At 48.2% G+C, this 19,170-nt stretch overlaps 8 protein-coding genes across 8 annotated transcripts; 6 read left to right on the forward strand and 2 right to left on the reverse strand.

Moving 5' to 3' along the window:
* Positions 1-255: 255 nt before the first annotated feature.
* Positions 256-1,680, reverse strand: GLAREA_07552 (uncharacterized protein; the record flags this gene model as incomplete). The annotated part of the gene is made up of 3 exons (XM_008082240.1): positions 256-1,467; positions 1,520-1,568; positions 1,619-1,680. 3 exons carry the CDS (start codon positions 1,678-1,680, stop codon positions 256-258), a joined length of 1,323 nt encoding a protein of 440 aa, XP_008080431.1.
* Positions 1,681-3,482: 1,802 nt separating this feature from the next.
* Positions 3,483-3,701, forward strand: GLAREA_07553 (uncharacterized protein; the record flags this gene model as incomplete). The annotated part of the gene is made up of 1 exon (XM_008082241.1): positions 3,483-3,701. One exon carries the CDS (start codon positions 3,483-3,485, stop codon positions 3,699-3,701), a length of 219 nt encoding a protein of 72 aa, XP_008080432.1.
* Positions 3,702-4,633: 932 nt separating this feature from the next.
* On the forward strand, positions 4,634-5,825 carry GLAREA_07554 (uncharacterized protein; the record flags this gene model as incomplete). Its single annotated transcript, XM_008082242.1, has 4 exons — positions 4,634-4,641; positions 4,689-4,763; positions 4,816-5,257; positions 5,307-5,825. 4 exons carry the CDS (start codon positions 4,634-4,636, stop codon positions 5,823-5,825), a joined length of 1,044 nt encoding a protein of 347 aa, XP_008080433.1.
* Positions 5,826-6,633: 808 nt separating this feature from the next.
* On the forward strand, positions 6,634-7,407 carry GLAREA_07555 (ClpP/crotonase; the record flags this gene model as incomplete). Its single annotated transcript, XM_008082243.1, has 1 exon — positions 6,634-7,407. The coding sequence occupies one exon, from the start codon at positions 6,634-6,636 to the stop codon at positions 7,405-7,407; it is 774 nt and encodes a 257-aa protein (XP_008080434.1).
* A 509-nt stretch (positions 7,408-7,916) lies between these two features.
* GLAREA_07556 (YjgF-like protein) lies at positions 7,917-8,535 on the forward strand (the record flags this gene model as incomplete). The annotated part of the gene is made up of 4 exons (XM_008082244.1): positions 7,917-8,025; positions 8,100-8,149; positions 8,212-8,281; positions 8,378-8,535. The coding sequence occupies 4 exons, from the start codon at positions 7,917-7,919 to the stop codon at positions 8,533-8,535; spliced, it is 387 nt and encodes a 128-aa protein (XP_008080435.1).
* Positions 8,536-9,071: 536 nt separating this feature from the next.
* GLAREA_07557 (uncharacterized protein) lies at positions 9,072-11,165 on the forward strand (the record flags this gene model as incomplete). The annotated part of the gene is made up of 3 exons (XM_008082245.1): positions 9,072-9,581; positions 9,632-10,139; positions 10,186-11,165. 3 exons carry the CDS (start codon positions 9,072-9,074, stop codon positions 11,163-11,165), a joined length of 1,998 nt encoding a protein of 665 aa, XP_008080436.1.
* Positions 11,166-11,706: 541 nt separating this feature from the next.
* GLAREA_07558 (PYP-like sensor (PAS)) lies at positions 11,707-13,296 on the reverse strand (the record flags this gene model as incomplete). The annotated part of the gene is made up of 3 exons (XM_008082246.1): positions 11,707-11,861; positions 11,908-13,153; positions 13,201-13,296. 3 exons carry the CDS (start codon positions 13,294-13,296, stop codon positions 11,707-11,709), a joined length of 1,497 nt encoding a protein of 498 aa, XP_008080437.1.
* A 425-nt stretch (positions 13,297-13,721) lies between these two features.
* GLAREA_07559 (Nucleic acid-binding protein) lies at positions 13,722-18,508 on the forward strand (the record flags this gene model as incomplete). Its single annotated transcript, XM_008082247.1, has 2 exons — positions 13,722-14,108; positions 14,156-18,508. 2 exons carry the CDS (start codon positions 13,722-13,724, stop codon positions 18,506-18,508), a joined length of 4,740 nt encoding a protein of 1,579 aa, XP_008080438.1.
* Positions 18,509-19,170: the final 662 nt, after the last annotated feature.

Consider the following 19,170-nt stretch of genomic DNA (forward strand, 5'->3'; position numbering starts at 1 on the left):
TTAGGAAGGTAAGGGGAGGAGAGTGTAAGAGCTAGATTGAAAGAGGAAGGGAGGGTGGTTTTGTTGCGTTTCGCATTTGAGAGTCTTGGCGGTTTTTTGGGGGGTGGGTTGAGATGGAAGGGCTTTGGAGGAGACCCTTTGTGGAGGAAGCAAGTCGGGAATAGAGAAGTATGAAAGGTTTCGCAGATTCTATTCCGAAATGAAATGGGTCTACGAATTCAACGTGACAAAATCCATCACAAGTCATAAATAATCTCACACACCACTCCCATCCACAGCATCGACGCCCTTATTCTCCCCCTTCTCCCCAACTCCCTCCCCTTCCTTCCTCCCATCCACATCCACAAGTTCAACCTCGTCCCCCATCTCCTCATCCCCATCTTTGACCTTCTTCTCCTGCCCTCCAATCTCCTCATCCGCATCCCGTTTCGGAGACACAGGCACCTCTTTCCTCCCAACAGCAGCATCGACATCAATCCCCTTCATACTAACATTCAGCCCTGAGCCGACGGCGGCGTGACCACTAGCCTGCGGTCCTGTGTCTTCCATGCCTATCTCATCCGGCCCTCTAGCATGCGGAGCCTCATCTTCCTCTCCAAGTCCATCGGTGTCGCCTCTGTTGCTGGATAACTGTGCAACAGGCACCACACCCGCTCGTTGTTCCTGTCGTAGTAATTCGCCCTGAGTGACACCTCCCTCTGCTCTCAGTTCTGCAGCGACATCCGTTGTAGGGGCGGTAGGCGCCGCTGCCAGTGTAGATTCCCGGGTTGAGGATATACCGTTTACAGATACTGTGACCGTCTCGATTCCTCCTAGTCCATTGGGTCCTTCAATCATTTCTGTACTTTCTGTCTTGACTTCTCGCTCGATTGGTGAACGTGAACCGCCTGAATGTTGTGATCCTCCGTTCTTATTGTTCGTCAACCATGGTATTGGTGTGAGAAGTGCTCCTCCTAGACTTTCGTCCGAGCCTAGATTTGCTTGTACTGAGGAAACATTGCCCCATGATGTGGACAGAGGGTCTATGGTACCGTTTGAAAGCACAGAGGCACTTGAGGGGTCGGGGACTGCTGGTGGGAGAGGAAATATATGGGAGCCTGAGCTGACGTGTACCACTCGATCTACCGCGTGTAAATATGATGATACCGTCTTGTAATGCTGTCTTGGATAGAGGATCAGTTCGGCGAGTCGTTGAATAGTGTGTGGTGGGTGTTGGGAGAATAGGGTTCGGAGGGTTGAAATTATGGATTCGAGGAAGGTTTGTATCGATGGTGACAAACTGTGGGCAGGAGGTTTCGGTGGTGGAGGGGCATTTTCTTTATTGATTGCATCTGTTGAGTTTGTGCTATTCTGACTGGATGATTCGGCGTTTGTTGATTGAGTAGCTGGTGGGGAGGAAGGTATTGGGTGGGAGGATGAAGGTTGAGAGGCAAGAAAGGGTCGTGGAGGGAATGCCGTGTTTGCAATCTGCCAGAGTTAGCTTTAAATTGGGTTGAGAAGGGCTGGTCATTAAACTTACCTTCTCCAGTCTTGGAATCAACCTTGATAGAAGGGCTGGCCACTGGTCACTGAAGCTTGTTAGCAGGCGCACGGCGATTGCAAGGCGCAGAATTCCTACTGGTCGATATCGTTTCCAGCCGCGAACGTCTTGAGGATCTCATCATCGCCCTCAGAATCCATCTTTGGTGTTTGCGACAGAGTCGCAGATTTGGTGGTTGGAGGCGCGACTTGGTGGAGTCCAGATGGACGCGGTGCTCAGGCAGTTCTGGCGCCAAATGACGAGTGTTATGATGAGGAATTTTGAGGGTATAGGTATGGGAAAATTACAGCGAGGATGATTGCTTTCCCAATTCGTCACACATTCAAAATGTTGGATGGATTGCGACTCGAACGTACACCCCTCCAAACACGCGCCTCGGATTTTGAGGTTCAAGCTTGGCTCACGACTCGGGTCCAGCAGTTTTCAAGCAGGCAGCTCCAAAGTTTCACTGAAAATAGCAAGCTATGTGTTATATCTTGTGTAGGTAGCTTCTCAATTACACAGAGAGTCAGAATCAGATAAATCTATATTTTGCACCTATTTGTACCAATATATATAGCTAACCTCGCGGCGAACAAAATAAGTGGCAGCAAACACAGTACTTCTTCGATCAAGTTGACGAAACAGTATATTTAGTGGATCAACTTGGAAAAATCAAGACATTCCGTCAATTGCGAAACTTGTTCAGTCCAGGATTACTGGTCGCGAGCCTGCCTAGGTATGTCGATATGATATGGGGAGCTCCAGTGGAGTGTCGATTGATGCATTTATATCAAGCTTCCTTGTTCAAGGAATCAGCTTTCCTGCGCGCATTATCCAGGAAAACAAACAACTTCGAAGTATATATCATTCTGACATCCGAGTTCCCTCGTTCTACCGTCAGTGCCATCATTTCAGCGCTCTGAAGATTCTAGCATGCTCCCACCTCACTTTTCCAACCTTGAAACCTCGAATCTTCGGCAGCCTTCTGACATAATCCTCACTAAACACTAGCTCGGCGCTAAGAAAAGAGTTTCCGTTAAGTATCTCGTCCACCCTCAAACCCTCTTTCCTTCTTCATACTTACCTTGTTGACAACCTCGTAGCTCAAGAATTACGAGTTGGCAGAACGAGTCCTCCATTGCACATCGGGGCGACGAGATCTGTTCAGTATCCTTCGGGGTCCTGATCGGCGGAATTTTTGATTGCATTCTTCATCGCGAAGAGAATATTTTTCATTGGGATCCCAGCCTTGTGTTGGGACTTGAGGAAGAATTTGCAGATTGATTCGACGCGATGAGAGGTGAGAATCCTGCAGGTGGTTTAAGCATCGCGGAACGGATTGAAACAACCGTGGAAAGCGCTTCTCATCCTGCGTTCTCGTCCTGCAGGAAATCGTCTTCATGTGGTTGGTTACTTGAGGTTGATGGTGTTGTTGATGTTGGTTGGCCGCGTACAGACTGTTTGTGCATTTCAGTAGGATCACTCCATTCGAAGATCAAAATGCGGTGTACAATGTTGTACTTGGCCTCGTATGGTTGGACCTCATCTACAACATGTTGGTATATCTACGCCGCAGCTCGAATTGTCGAATTTTAATGCCTTCTTGGCCATGTACATGATCGATCTTTGCCTCTTTGCGTCGTCACGCATCTTATTCCCCGATTTGTTTTGAATGTCAGCCTTGTGCAAAAACTGATGCCATGAAACATCCCAAGGTCGCCAGGGATTCCATCGAAATCTTGTCAATTTGCCTCTTGTTCGCCTCTTGTTCGCCTCTATCTATCTCTATTTGCCTTCAAGCTTAAATCTCATCTGTGTCACCACATCAGATGTTCAATCTCTCACGTGGGTCATTCCCGACAAAACCGGTGATCCATGGATACTTTGTACTTCGTACAACTCGAAACATTGAAAGTCTCGCGACCAATTGCCAGAAAGAACGAATAAACATTTTCTCCACATGTTTGACGCATCAGCAAAGCCGCCGCAAAAGGTCCTACCACTTTATGCCACTTTGACATCGTTCTCGAATTTAAAAGGTCCATGTAAACGATACATACAGTATCTCTCCCGTCTCTACGTTTTGTACGGTTCGATACCAACCTCAGCCTCATACCCGGTCAGGTTGATTCGAACTGCGCCCCGCCAAGTACTGCGAATGCGGATGTCTCGTAAATAGGATTGGATATCCCGCCAGCACATCCTCACCCAAAAGAGACCTCGTCTCGCGACATTGGCAGAATACATAACTGTGACCTCACCGTCGTGCCAAAACCAGATCCCTCTGCAAAAACAATCCCACTTCGCGCCGTCGAAACCTCAAACTCTTCACTAAACTACTTTTCCCCCTGACTATTGCGAACCCCTCATCGTGGTCCACTACCTGTCAGCCCTGAGCAGTGCCTAAGAAACTCAAACCGGCCGCTCCACTTCGCTGCTTCGCGCACCAAAACTACCTGAACCCCTACCCCAGCTGAGCCAAGCTAGCGACGACCCAGCCTGAGCCAGCCCTGGAGACCAAAACCGAATCTTCTGCTGCTTCTTCAACTCCAAACATCCCCACGATCTTAACCCCCTTCCCTTCGTTCAGTCCCGCTTTCGATCTCCGTTCAACGTTCTTCGCCCTTTTTACCACCTAATAATTCGACTTTGCATCCCTTTATCGATTTCGTCGTCCTCCCCTTTGTTGAATCAGCTTATCGCGTTATATTCACGACCGCTTACCCGGCCGTCCAAAGGAATAGGAAGAGACCAAGCCCTTGCCACGACACCAGGCGTTTCACGCTCGTTGCAGTCGCACATCCAACAACTCGGTCGACGTCCATCACCAACTCGATCATCCTTCCCGCCCAGAGTCATCAAATTGCATTCACCTATCATCCGAACACAGTAATCTGATTTTAGATTCACGGCGTCCACCTACGCGACAACCACTTTCTAATCGAATTTGTAAACCGCGGCTCCTACGGCGAGCAAAGCATCGCCAACGTGGCTTACAAGCAGGATTCTCGAAATAGTCTTCTGCCAGATTCTGATGCGTACTTAGGAGGAGGCTACTTTCAACGAGAAGGCGTATCTCCAGCACCACTATCCAGAACAGCACGGAGAGGGATGTATACGTGAGTTGGATACAGCTGGAAGGCAGGATAAACGCTGACCGCGATAGACCAAATACGAAATGGACGTGGGCATTTATGCTTACGACCATCATCCAGACGATAGTAGTTTTGGCAATTGAAGCGTACGTTATCTCTGGGTCATCATTTGTGTGGCATCCCGCTGACTTGAACTAGATATATCTTTGCCAAATTCCAAATAAGTCTGAAGCCTAAGCCAGCCACAGCACAATCCAAGACGATCCCGACATACCTGACACTCTTTATTTTCGGTTTCTTATACGAACTTGTGTTGGTTTGGGATTCATTGCGACTGAAAAACACCATCCAAGTCATCGGATTATGCATATACAACATTGGTATGCTCATCTACGCCTCGATTCAATTTGACCAGGTCGATCGAGCTATCAGCGCGCTCAAGAAAGTGGACTACATCGATGCCAGTGATCCATTATGGCACGATCTGAGACCTTATCTTTTGTCGGTGCCTATTATCATTGGCTTTTTCACGGTTGTAATGTCTTTCGTGGCCTGGAAATTGTACGATGAGTTTGCTTGGACGATCTACAAGCACATTAGTGCTGATCTCCGAATGAAGCGTAGATTCTTAACTTTCCAGGTATGACATTTCTCAAAATATTTACGTGAATACTGCTGACTCCCCTTAGATCTACATTGCCTTACTAAAATTCGATTTCTTCTTCTTCCTCGGGTTCACTGTCCAATTCTTAGTCATCGTGACTGGGAAAACCGATGCAGAGCTTGGTCTTACCATTGCTGCGATTCCTATCACCATCGGTATCCTCTTCATGGCCGCCTTCTGGACTCGACGAGAAAATAAGTTCGGAATGATTTTCACAATCCTTCTCTTCATCTGCGGATTGGCCTATTTCATCTTCAAACTCGCTCGTATGTACTCGGCGAGCCACAGAGATTTCTACATCACTGTCCGAAAGAATCTTACCAGTTTTGCGTGTATCACAATCCTCCTGATCGTCCTTACAATCGCCAACGCCATTGCTTGTATGTTAAATTTCAACAAGGGATTGAAAGTACATCTTGTGAAGCGCGCAATTGGCGATGATGACCAGGAGAAATTGGGATCAGGAATGGATCACCACATGACACCGTTACCAAACCTCAATGCAGGTCATGTACCAGTATCGAGCCGAATGACAATCGATTAAGCGCATGGTTGGGTCTTGGGATATGGTGTATTTGGAATGAGAATGCTGTAGGATTGCATATCATATAAACAGGCACCAAAGAGATGATTTTACTCTTGTTTTGAAGTTCATTTGTCTTGGCCAGTGTGGCATATCAAGATAGGGAAAGGTTATTGAACCTGGCGTTGGAAATGCGACGGAGTTTGAGATGCCACATTATCCCATTGGATTGAAGAGTGTCGGATGCAATTTTACCAACATTGAGCGATTTTTGACCTAATACTTTACAATAAATTTTCTTTTAATTCTCGCATCTATCTTCTACTCTTATCTCTATTAATAGACATTTTGCTAGTCGAATCTGTGATTAGTTTTACCCCGCCATGCGGGTTGACTAGGCCTCGGCTCTGAATAGATTCCCGAAACAGATAGTTCTCCGCATCTATAACTTTCACTCGAGAGTCCAACGCTGGATATACGAAGTGTGCCTTTTAGGTATAGAAACAGGTAGGAACCGGTTTGTGAAGCTGACTTTCTCTCCCACTCTATTTCATACAGGTTGAACCCCCCGGCTTTCTCCATCAATTTCTTCAGTTCGATACTACCAACATCTACCTAGATATTGATAGCTACAGAGCTTCCCCCTCAACCTACTTCAGCTTATAGACTCAATCAACACACAATGACAACCTCACACCCATCGTCCTACACCACCTTTTCCCTCCCCGAAATCCTCCTCTCCCATCACCCGTCAACCTCCCTCTCCCCAACCCCAATCATTATAATCTCTCTCCACCGTCCAAGAAACCACAATGCCTTCACAGACAACATGGCCCAGTCCCTCATCCAAGCTTTCAACCTCCTCTCCACCGACTCTCGCGTCAAAACCATCGTCCTCACATCCTCTACCCAGAGCTCCATCTTCTGCGCCGGAGCAGACCTCGAAATCGGCCTCTCGTACACCCAGGATACAGCCACCACCCATCGAGACATGGGTGGACAAGTCGCCCTCGCCATTCACAACTGCAAAAAACCGGTTATTGCCGCCATTACTGGGTCGGCGGTCGGCGTAGGAATCACCATGACGTTACCGTGTGCTATTCGTGTTGTGAGCGACAAGGCGAAGGTTGGGTTCGTGTTTGCGAGGAGGGGCATTGTGATGGAGGCTTGTTCGTCGTTCTTTCTACCTAGACTGGTGGGATGGAGTAGGGCGATGCATTTAGTTACGACCGGCGCGGTGTACCGGGCTACCCATAAGCTTTTCGGGGACTTGTTCACGGAGATTGTGAAGCCAGAACAGGTGATGGAGAAAGCGTTGGAGTTGGCGGAGGAAATTTCGGGAAAGACCAGTACGGTTAGTACAACGTTGATGAGGGACCTGATGTGGAGGGGTCCGGGGACGGTGGAGGAGACGCATTTACTTGAGAGTAGGGTTTTGTGGGAGCTTTTTGGGGGAAGGGATAAGAAGGAGGGGGTAGAGAGTTTTGTGGGGAAGAGAGAGGTGAGTTTTGAGGGGAATATGGAGGATGATAAGCCGGAGGTTTGGCCTTGGTGGGAGAGGGTTGATGTGAAGGTTCCGGAGATGGAGAAGTCGAAATTATGAGGATGTTGGAAATATGTGTTGAATTGGAAATTGGGACGTCATTGGTAAAGACGACAAGAATCGCCGCAGTTAGCCAATTGATTTATCTGTAGCACGGTAGCACTATCATAGTCAAAACAAGATGTATAGAGAAATAGAATTATATACAGAAATGTGATCTGCACTACCTCTGAAGCTCGAAACTTCCACCTACGCTTTCAGCGCAAACAACGCAGAGTAAGCAACCACTCACAACCTTGAATTTCCTCACAGATATTGATGCAATATTGCCTATTATGAATCTCAAGCAAAAATCCTCTTAAAACTTGAATCCACGCCCTTCATTCAACGTCAAAACTGCAACAAGCTTATCAACCAATCCCACTTTACCTACCCCACTTTCTTTCACCCCTCCAACCCACAGCTCTCTCATAACAACCTACAAAGTTACAGCCCTCATAACACCCACCGACAAAAACATATCTCACATTTTCTCAATCACAGAGTGCGACAAAGATACAACCGTCAAAATGCCACAAAAAGAAGCAGTCTCGACTCCCAACGCCCCGCCGCCTCTCCCGTTCTTTTCTCAGGCGATTAAATGTCAGGGAATGGTTTATTGTAGTGGTAGCATTGGTGGTATGTTTTTCGCATTTGTTTTCTGCAATGAGAGATGGAAGGGTGGGGAGATGATGCTGATTTTGATTGTATAGTTGATCCTAAAACTTCGAAACTTGTTGAGGGTGGGGTTGCCGATAGGACTGTAAGTTGTGATGACAGAGGAGATGGATGAGAGGGCTTTACTAACGATGCTTTTGGATATAGGCTCAGTCTCTCAAAAATCTGGCAGCAGTACTTGAAGCCGCGGGTAGTTCGATTGATAATTGCGTCAAAGGTATTTGAAATCATCATTCTCACCTCAATCCATCCTTTCCTCAGCTCAACTCAAACACCTTCTCTCAAACCATGCAATAACTAATTCTATCCCCAGTTAACGTCTTCCTAACCAACATGGAAGATTTCGCTGCTATGAACAACGTCTACGCCGAGGTGTTTAGCAAAGAACCAAAACCGGTTCGGACATGCGTTGCCGTTGCGCAGTTGCCGCTGAGAACGGATGTTGAGATTGAGTGTATCGCGCATTTGTAAGTTCTTTTGGATGTAAGTTTTCTTGCTGTGGTGGGTGAAAAGTGTGATGGTGTCTGGATGAACAGAATGGCTGATTTGGTAGGGGTGAGAGGGCGAGGTTGTAGATGAATTACAATGAGAGATTAGGAGTTGAGCTGAGGGACCTCGAATTTAAATCTGATATAATTTCACTGGTTTGTTCATGTGGGTAACAGAACGTGTATCTTGCACAGAGAAAATCAATTCATGTTCTCATTGATTTTGGTTTAATTTGGAGTTTTCTGAAATTCAGCTGGATTTGGCCAGCTTGTCAGTGACGGTTTCTGAACCTCCTGTTCCGTTTTCGTGCTTTTTGCTTTTCGTTATGCAGTCTCTCCGAATTTGAACTCGGTTCGGCTGCTTTCATTCCTTTCATAAGCATCTAGGAATGTTACCCGTTCTTTGTTTACACCTAACCACAAGGTAATCGAGAAACTTGCTATTAGCGAGATCTTGACATTTTATTCGATTCGCGTTCTATCCAACAGTTGGTCATTTCTTAATAAATAGTCGCCACAATGTCGACTTCGACCTCTACGACGGACTCAAGTCTAGATTCTTCCAACGCGTATACATTTCAACCACCACGAACAGCAAGGTCAAGAAAGCCAAAAACACCGCAATCTCGGAGACCTTCAGCATGGAATAACATAACACCCAACCTCAGAAATACTAAATCGCCCCCTAGACTCGAAAAACTGTTCCTCGATTCGCCAAAGAAACGTAAACCTAGCCGAACACCATCGAAAGTCACTTCAAAGGCATCAGCTACACCGAAACGTTCATCAACTCCAGCGCTCAAAACCGGTCTTAGCACGACACCAATCGGAAAAGCGAAATCCAGTCGAAAGATAGCGTTCGAATTCGACCAGCTTCCTTCTATTGAAAGGTTTAAGAAAGCAGAACAAGCGTTGCGCTTGAAAGAGAGAGCACAGGCTGCAAAATATGGATTACAAAGGTCAATTGGTGGGAATGATGAGGATAGAAAAAGAGTAAGGGATCACAACTTGGAAGTGTTGAGGAAAGCTGTATGTGTTCGGGAGCAAAGTAATGAAATTCAAGACTCTAACATTTATAGTCAATAAACCGACCCAGCAAAAGACAACAGCTGTCACAAATTGTACCGGGAATCCCAATTGAGAAGCAAGATGATGAAATTGACCTAGAAAAACGCAACCCAGTACCAATCCAATACTCATACCCGGATCATCATGAATTTGACCGCGATGATAAATTCTTTATAGCAAAATTCGACGAGTTGAATGAGATGATCATGGACTTTGCTCAAGATAACTTCAACTATCGGGGTATTGCTGAACATATCCTTGAACATGGTCCAGACGTTTGGAAACAGTTACCAGAGAGTAAAGATTTTGTGTTTTGGGCAAGCTTAGTAGCGGAAGCCGATCCTGCATGTGGTGGATGGAATGCATTGTTAACAAATAATGAGTCGAGGACTTGTCTTGTGGCTGGTATCATTTCGAGAGTTATAAGGGAGAAGATCTTTAACGAGTTATTATTTGGGGCGAGGAAGGATCAGACAGATCATATGGAGAGTTTAGAAAAGACTTTACTTGTCAATGATGGTTCGTCCTACATTCTCAACTTATGAACCAACTAACCAGAATCCAGCATATCACAGAACAAACCACCGAGCACTGACAACCCGCGCCCTCCTCGACGGCGAAACCTTAACACCCCTCTTCTACCCCACCATCGCAACCCTCACAGCGCAAACAACCCTCCTCCTCACCCCCCTAACCAAATTCCTCCGTTCCCTCCCTCACACCCTCAACAACCCACCCCCCTCCCAAACCGCCGCCTACCAATCCCTCCACTCCCTCCTCTCCAACGCAGCCTACCTCTCCCTCCTCATCCGCCTCTCCCCCACAATCTTCTACCTCCTCGACACGCCCCCAGGAACAATCTACACCTCCGACCTCCACGAAAACATCTCCCCCGAATCCTGGACCCTCTCCAAAAACACCGTCCTCAAGACCTACGACCGCTCCCTAGCAGCATACGAAGCCCGTCTCGCAGCCGCCCAAGCCCGTCTCCGCGAGCTCATCCCAGCAGGCAAGTTACACACCGCACAAGGACGCCAGGCAAAAAAAGAGTTCGCACGCGCGAAACTGTCCAAACCTCTCCGTCCGGAGCGTACACATCGAGCACAGTGCAAGATATCCTGTTTCCCGAATGTAAAACGCTTCAAGCCCGGCTCGTATCGCGACGAAGACCTGCCGCTGTACGCCAAACGCGGGTCTAGGGAGGTGGAGATTATCAAGGCGCAGATTACATGTTACTACGCCCCGTTGAACAAGACAGGTCCCGGTTTGCAGGAGTTTGTGGGTGGCAAGCCGTGGTATAAGAGGGATGCGTTTTGGAATGCTGGGATGGTGATTGTGAATGGGGGAGTGTTGGTTTTGAGTGTAGGTCTTGCTGCGATGAGTGCGAGTGTGCTTTTGCCGAGAGTGGGCGTGGATGTGTCGATGGGGCCACTGGGTGGTGTGCCGTTGGGGAGGGAGGGTGTTGCGGAGGTGATGCGGTTTGTTGAGAGGGCTGGGGCGAGGGTTTCGGAGGCTTGGGAGAGGGCTGTTAGGAAAAGAGGGTGATAGGGCAGGTTGAGAGGAGGGAGGTTGTGAATATTGTAGTCGGGTTTGGTATGAGATGATTCTGAAGAGGAATAGTAATGCTTGTTAGTTGAATTTGGAAAATTAGTCCTCATGATGTTGGGGAATGTGAGCCTGCTTTGTTAATGAACAACACCTCGGAAGCATAATATAGAATCAGAAAGACTCTGCGTTCTCCAAGTACACCCAGCAAGGATTTCCTTTTCATCTGAGATGATTGACAGACCTAGCGGGCACCTGCTTCGCAGATTCCCAATTAAGATCTTGTCTTGATGTTTGCTTCTCAAAATAAGGGGGAAAGACCTAAGCGAGACAACACCACAGCGGACATATTGACAAGTTGACCACAATTGAACATGCATTTTCAATCATAAATTAAAACCTGGGTATAAGAGTGTCTTCCCTTCTTAAACACCGACAATTCCCAATCCCATGTTGCCAGTTATTATAGCAAAATCCCAATGCGCCTCGCCATACCATTAACGCCTGGTGACACACTACTGCACAATCCAGAAAATATGCTTCAACTTCCTGTGCTCGCACCTTGAACTAGTGCACCGGGCGTACTCGAGGTACCTGGCTTCTTCTTTTCCTTTTTTGCCCACCGCAGGCCACATGCATTGCATAGCGTTTTCGGTCCACTTGGACCTTTTCTCCATTCAGGCGAATCCAGTGTACCTATGAAGTCAGTTTGGAATCCAAAGAAATCGATGGCTAAACATACCACAATCAGTGCACACGTATTCATCAGGCAATTTAATTTTCTTCCTCTTGTCATTCGCCCTCGAGTCTTTGTCAACAGCTATTGCAATTCCAGCATCACCTCTGATCAATGCCGGACTCTGATCACCGGTACTGATGCCTTGGCTTCGCTCTCCTTCTTGATACCGTAATCCCGTAAGCATTTCAACAGCTTCACGATGAGAATTAGCCTCATATCGAGCCATCTTGTCGCCAATAGAATCTGGTCTGGTACTAAGATTCGCATCTTCGAGATTTTGGCGAGTGAGAGCGATGTTAAGACCCGGGTTCGGCTTTGCCGGTGGAGGCATTGCAAGGGCATCGTGTGTTACGTTTTGAGGGATCGAGACAGTGACCGAACTTCCCGTTATGGTTTCGGCAGCTTCTGATGGATTTTCCGATATGCTATCCTTCTTGGACCAAGCCTGTTGTTGACTCTCATCTTCAGCCTCTTCTCGTTTCAAGTCTTCGATTCGCCTCATCAGACGAGCGTTTTCAATCTTGTGCTCCAGAAAAGAATCAAGAAGAGCTGCGTTCTTTGTAGGATATGGTCGAGCCATCATAAAGAAGCCTCTACAGAAACCCGCGGCATTAGTAGGACCGGCATTAAAGGCAGCAGCTTCAGATGTTAAATGAGGATGCCCGTGAGATTCAAAAATGGTATAAGCCCCATCTTTCTTCCTAAACCGATAGAAGAAACGAAGCGGATTTCCACTCGCGATGGATTCGTTAAACTCTCGGACGAATATACCACTGTCATCTTGATGAATAAAGTCGACAATAAATTTCCCTACAAGATCATCCGGGTCGTATCCCGTAAGCGCTTTCACGCTCGGGGACAGATAGAGAATCCGGCCGTCCGGAGTGAGGATATGAAGGAAATCCTTGAGCTCCTCCACTACTTTCTGTGACCAATTCCGTCTCTTCGTGAACTCGGTGAGGGTACTACCATTGTTCGGCGTTATACCTGGGGCACCCCATCCGGTTGGTAACGGTCCTCCTCCCACAGTATTGATCGCCGCCTCATCGGTAGGACTCTGTGGCTGCTTGTTACCGTCTTGCTGATCCAGCTCGCTGCGCGACGTCGACGGGTCGAGGGGGGAATAATTTCTATTTTCCGCGCCGTTATCGAGGTCGTTCACGCCCATCGTCAGAGGTAGACCATTGTGATAGTCCAGTAATCCATCTTCGAGCATTCCGCTCATAGACGTATCGTTTCCATTGACAGTCTTGGCTTGTTAGCAATGAAGAGTCACGTCGGAAATGACATCTTTACCTGCGAAGACATGCTCCCGGGAAGCTCATCCATTGAGTAAAACATGGGGTGGTCCATGGTTATATTGTTCATGTCGATGGGTGATCGACCCGACATACTGACGCTGGTACGCTATATGTAAGGACAACATTCGAGCATCGCAATGGCCGTCCAGCCGTACTCGATCTTGCGTGGGATGAAATGTTCGGAGGTCAGGGTCTGGTTCATATTGTGTGGGTGCAGGTGGGTGGTAAGACCTGAGGTTTTGCTTGGTTTGGCGTAGCGCGTGCCGCCTCTTTCACCGGATTGCAGTAGCCTGGGCGGTGACGAAGGCAGAATCAACCCGGCAGAATCCAAGTCGCCTTTGGCGGTGTACAAAGACACTGACGTTCGCGTCGCCCTTCCAAGGTTCGATTCTGTACATTGACGTTCACCTCCATGGGCGCACTGCCCTCCACCAACAGTCAACACCAAGGGATATGAATTGGAGCAAGAGGTGCAATGCTATAGTCTCTGTCTGAAGGACCAAACGCTCACTGGCAATGCCTGCATTGGACGAAGCTCCGGGCGCAAGCTTAGAGTCAACAACCCACATTCCAATTGCAGAGCTCTCTCCGAATCTCGCAGCACCCGCATCTCGATCTGTTAAGGCGATAGTGACATTGACGTGGCCCTTCAGCTCAGCTACTGGAGTTGTGGCGTTCCTTCTGGCAGAGCCGGATTTTCGATTGCGACGCGCGAGGGGTCAGGTACGGGTGCAATTTGCGGGATCCTGCGCAAGAAAAGTCGCCAACTCACATATTACAAGTGGAGATGAAGTATGCTTATGCCTGGATGGAGTAGAATGGGTTCAGGATGGCGACCAGGTTTCAACTCCTGGCAGAGGTGTTGAGTTCGAGCTACGGTTTACGGAAAGAGTTCTATTAAAGGTGCGGCCTCAGACTATGGGTTTGACCAACAGCTAAAATCACCGTAGTTTCGGCCAGAAGACTCCCAGGAATCAAAGTTAATTGACATTGACCATCCTCCCCCCGAATCCGAGCTTCCAATCGCTTCAATTCTACCAGATGCGATTCCCGAATTTACGTTACCATCCAACGGCACAAATGGCACCAATGGAATCGAGCATACCGAGCCTCAGAAAGATGATGCAGATGACACATTGTTCTCATCCCCCGCCTTTGTCAAGAGAGCCAGAACCTCTTACGGATCCATGTTCGACTTCGATCCTTTTGCCGAGGAGGATGGAACTGTGGCAGGAAAGGGCAGAAAGAGAATTAGATTGAGTTCAGTATGGAAATATACCAGTCGGTCTCCTTCGCCGGAGAGGGAGCCTACGCCGATAGAAAAGGTGACGGAAGACCCGATTGCAACTCCACCAAGGCCAATCATGATGGATGAAGGCTGCCAGACAGTCGAGGTAGCCATGGACGATGCGGCCGAGGCACTGGCTAGCTTTTCGCGACAGGCAGTCAATGTCGGTAGCATACCCTATCCAGGTGCGAATATCATGCCAAATTACGTATCACAATATCTTTCGAGTTCAATGCCGCCGCCAAAGCTACAAACCGATGTCCTGGAAGGTGAAAACCTGTTTGTTACCACCCAAAACTTCCCTCGATCACCCAGACTGCAGCCTCTGTCATCCGAAGGACTTCCACTCGTATCTCCTCTCATATCTAGAGGCCTTGACTTTTCTGCCAACCATCCTATTCTGAGTTCAGAGTCAGCAGAAGGCGACGGGACGCAAAGCCAGCATACTTCACTGGAAGACAGGCAGGAGGACATCTATGGTGCCAGCCCCCAAGGTTTGCGACATGGAGCATTTACGACCGCGCCCTCGATGTTTGAACGTTCCGCTTCCCAAAGCGCTAATGAGGTCCCCTCAAACAACGTAACAGAAGACCACTTCATGGCTCCGGAGCTCTATGAGCAAATCCACGAAGTAACATCTGCCTTGCCTTCCGACGACAAGGATCTTTCAGATCACGAGCGGTTCTACGTTGAAGAGGAAACCGACGGCAATGTTCAGAATCGTAGCAGATCGCCAAGCTCTTCGCCGCTTGTACCAGCTCAGATGAAATATCCTGACCTGGACGACTATTCACAACAGCCACCCATACCATTATGGGCTAATGAACCCCCGGCAGTCACGTACCCGGAATTTGGTATATCAGAGACGGAACAATATGAGCATAGGTCTAGTTCAAGGGCTCCCGTGTCTGCCCCAATGTCAAGATCTCAGAGCGGGCAATCTCAAGCGCAAGCCGTAGATTTAACCGAAAGCAGTGATGAGGAAGGACAGTCCCAGCAGGATGATGACGCCGATGGTGAAGCTGAAGAAATCAGTTATCCAGACGAGCTTAGAAAAGAAAGAAGTCTTGATCAGCGACATACTGCTACGAGAAAAGAACGCATGGACTGCGAAGACTTGGATGAGGAAACCTATGAAAACGACGAACAATATATGTCTGATGAGCCCCAAGAGGACTCTGAGGACGAGGTTCATTACAAGTACGACGTTGATGGAGACGGCAACTACATTGACAGTGCTGGTAACGTGATACCTGGACCTGGAGTTCCTTACACGGAGGGATCTGAAGAGAATTATGGAAGTGATGAGGGCAGCTATGACGACGAAGAGGAAGTATCGGGCCAGGAAGATTACTCCGAAACCTCAGCTCGGGCACCTGCCGCACCTGTCTTTATCGATTTGTTATCTTCTGACGACGAAGAAGATACCGCTCAACCTGGAACCGCCGAATCCCTTGGTACTGAACCCCAAACTGCAAGCAGACAAGATTCTTCAAGCGAGGAAGAAGGAGAGGAGGATGATGAGGATGATGAGGAGAACGACGAAGAGCAAGATGATGAACAAGAACAAGAAGAGGGAGAGGAGGAAGAAGAAAGGGAAAAGATGAATTTCGAGTCCATCAGGACCAAGACGCTATTAGAAGATGCAGAAGACTCTGTAAACGAACAAGACCCTGAAAACATAGACGCATCCAACGAAGGAGATCAACAATTGAGCGAAGATGAGATGGAAGTCGATGAAATTGTACCCAGCAATGCCAACTTGGAGTCCTCGCCCCATAGTGAAATCCACGATGAAGAAACGGAGGTTCTTGTGGAGGACACGCAAGTTGTAGTTGAGATCAAGACGACTGTTGTAGAACTGCAGCAACTCGAGGATTCACGAATTTTTCGTCAGGACAGCGTGCCGCTAGCCTTAGAGCCAAGCATCGCAGAAGACAGCAAACACGACGCGGAGGAAGAGGAGCCTGAGACCGAGAAACTTGAACATGACTCCCCTCGAAATGTTGATGTCGACGATTCAGAGAATCCAACGATAGTGGACGAGCAGGTGAGCCTTGCGCCGATTACTAGTCCACAGACTGCGAATGATGTGATTCAGGAAGACGTGAATAGTCCTCTTAAAAAGCCAATTGTGGAAGTAGTGGTCACTGATGCAATGGACATTGATCGGAACGATTCGGAGGACCATGAAAAGGACCACAGTGTTGCTGATGAACAGTCATCGGAACGGGCAGTTCCCGCAAGTAATGATTCTGTTGTGCGTACTGTGGAGCAACCTGCCGACGACACTGTGGAGGAAGAATCTGGTGCGATAATTGCGCAGGTAGACGACGAAGCTTCGGATGAGGAGGCCGAAGAAGCTGTTGAAACTTTAGAAGAGGAGTTTGCTGAAATTGTTTCCGAAGCCGTTGACGAGGCAGTAGTAGAAGTGATGGCGGCCCACGATCATGATGCATCGGCGTCAAATGGCAACGACGCTGATCAGCAGGAAAGCCTACCACTAAAGCACCTCGGAGACGACAACAAGAGGCCTGATGCACTGGAAGTCAGTCCGCTGCGTAAGTCAGGCACTCCTGGCACCGTGAAGCAAACAACAGAACAAAGCCCGGCCCGAGAACATAATGAGCATAACGTTCATTTTACTCGCAGCAAAGGGCCTGCGCATCCGCCTCACAAGAAACATTCCCCGAGAAGAAGTCATGGCTTAGACGGAGCGATGGATGAAGAAATGTTACCAAAATCGTCTACCTCATCCCAGCTACCCGAAGATGTCAAGCAGTTGCTCAAGCGAGCAGAAGAAGTCAAACATTTGCTTACGCCAGAGCACACACAAGGCTCAAGAGCTACCCCTGCCATCGAAACGTCTTTCAATAACTCGAACGACTCGCAGGTCTCTACCATCCTCTCACCAAAGGAGCCTTCCCATACAGTCTCCAATACCCAGCCCGATGGCCTATCTAACACCGAAGCAACAGAAAAGGCTCCTTCACTTCGAGTCACGCGAGCTCGAGGGAAAGTTGCTACAACAGAGGCTCTTAGCGATAACCCTACAGAGGATTTGGTCCAAGGCACTGCAACAGCAGAACGAGCGGAAACACCAAAGCAGATTGCTAGCCCCCGAAATTCCCAAACCACCAAAGGTGAACCGACATTGAGTCCTGAAATCTCTGACGCAACACATGTCAGCCCTCGCAGAAGTCATAGGCGTGTTGTGTCGACCACATCCGCAGCCGATGCTAGAGATCTACGAAGCAAGACAGCTTCTATGTCACTCAGTAAGGATAACACCAGGCCTAAGACTCCGGTCAAATCCGGGGAAGCCACAAAGCCTGGAGATAGCCAAGTGCTAGCTTCTTTTCCAGCGATTATTTTAGACCAGAGAGTTTCCCCAGTTGGGCATGATGCTAGCGTTGAACTAGCTCTATCTTCACTCGAATCTCCAACTAGGACTCGTGACAGGAGCGCACCCGTAGCGGACTTGAAGTTGAAGCTATCTCGTCATTTGCGGACCGAACTAAGCGAATTCACTGCACTTAAGGTCCTGCGATTTCATCTCAACCAGAAACTCGATGTGCTAGCAATTGCTACGACTACTCCTCCTGAACCGCAACGCGCAAAGGGGGGTCCACGGCACTATCAGGTCTCCTTCAATATCACAGATCCTTCGATTGCTCCCAGTGGCGTCATTCAAGTTCAAGTGTCGAGACCTTACAAAGATGCTCTTCCAATTATTCAAGCAGGTGACGGGGTCTTACTTCGGAGTTTCCAGGTATCATCTGTATCAAGAGGTTTCGCTCTTCGGTCAGATCAAACTGGGGCAAGCAGCTGGGCAGTCTTCAAGGGTGGTGATGAGGTGCAAGCCAAAGGGCCCCCTGTAGAATATGGAGACGAGGAGAAAGATCACATATCTCAATTGAGGCATTGGTACGGTACTTTGGACTCGACAGCCATGGTCAAAATCAATAGGGCAAACTCGGAGAAAGGAATGGGCAGCCCTACTGGAAAACTGTAGGCATCACATATCGAATACTGAATGCGAAATAGGGCATTTTGGATCACGAATGCTATTGTGCAATGTCATGGAAAACAGGCTGGATGTTTGAGCACGATGTCGTTTAACAGCCCAAAACGGCCATCTGATTCCAAAGCAACTTCGTTGCAATGAGAACCGAGTCGAAGCTTAGATGGATGAGGCAGCTTATCAACAGATTCCTGATTATTCAGCACTCATTCAATGCAAATACTTATCCCATGCAACACTGTTGTACCCGTTGGGTAAATTCCGTGAGAACGACATACGCAATCGACGATAAGAGAAGGATTCAGCAGTACGCTGATTATTCAGCGCTTTCAAGATACAAAAGTTCGTTCTGGTGGGGTGGTTTGACTGGCTGGGTAAAAGTCGCGTCGAAGCGCATGCGCCACAGTAAAATGAGAGCAGACGTTCTGTCAGCGATTGGTCATAATGTTGGATGTATTGCAAAATCATTTGTGAAGTGCCCGGGAGGCTTTTGGGCAGAGTGATTGCGATGCTGCTGACTGCCTTGCCGTTATTCGTGTTGTTCAACCGGTGTAGGAAAGGGACAGAGCATTTTGCTTTCGGGCATGAGATATACTTTGGGGACGAAGAGTTGGGCTGAACAGTTAGATGAAGAAATATAAAAGGATTGCATT

The sequence above is a fragment of the Glarea lozoyensis genome, assembly GCF_000409485.1.
Source record: "Glarea lozoyensis ATCC 20868 chromosome Unknown GLAREA16, whole genome shotgun sequence".
Classification (NCBI taxonomy): Eukaryota; Fungi; Ascomycota; class Leotiomycetes; order Helotiales; family Helotiaceae; genus Glarea; species Glarea lozoyensis.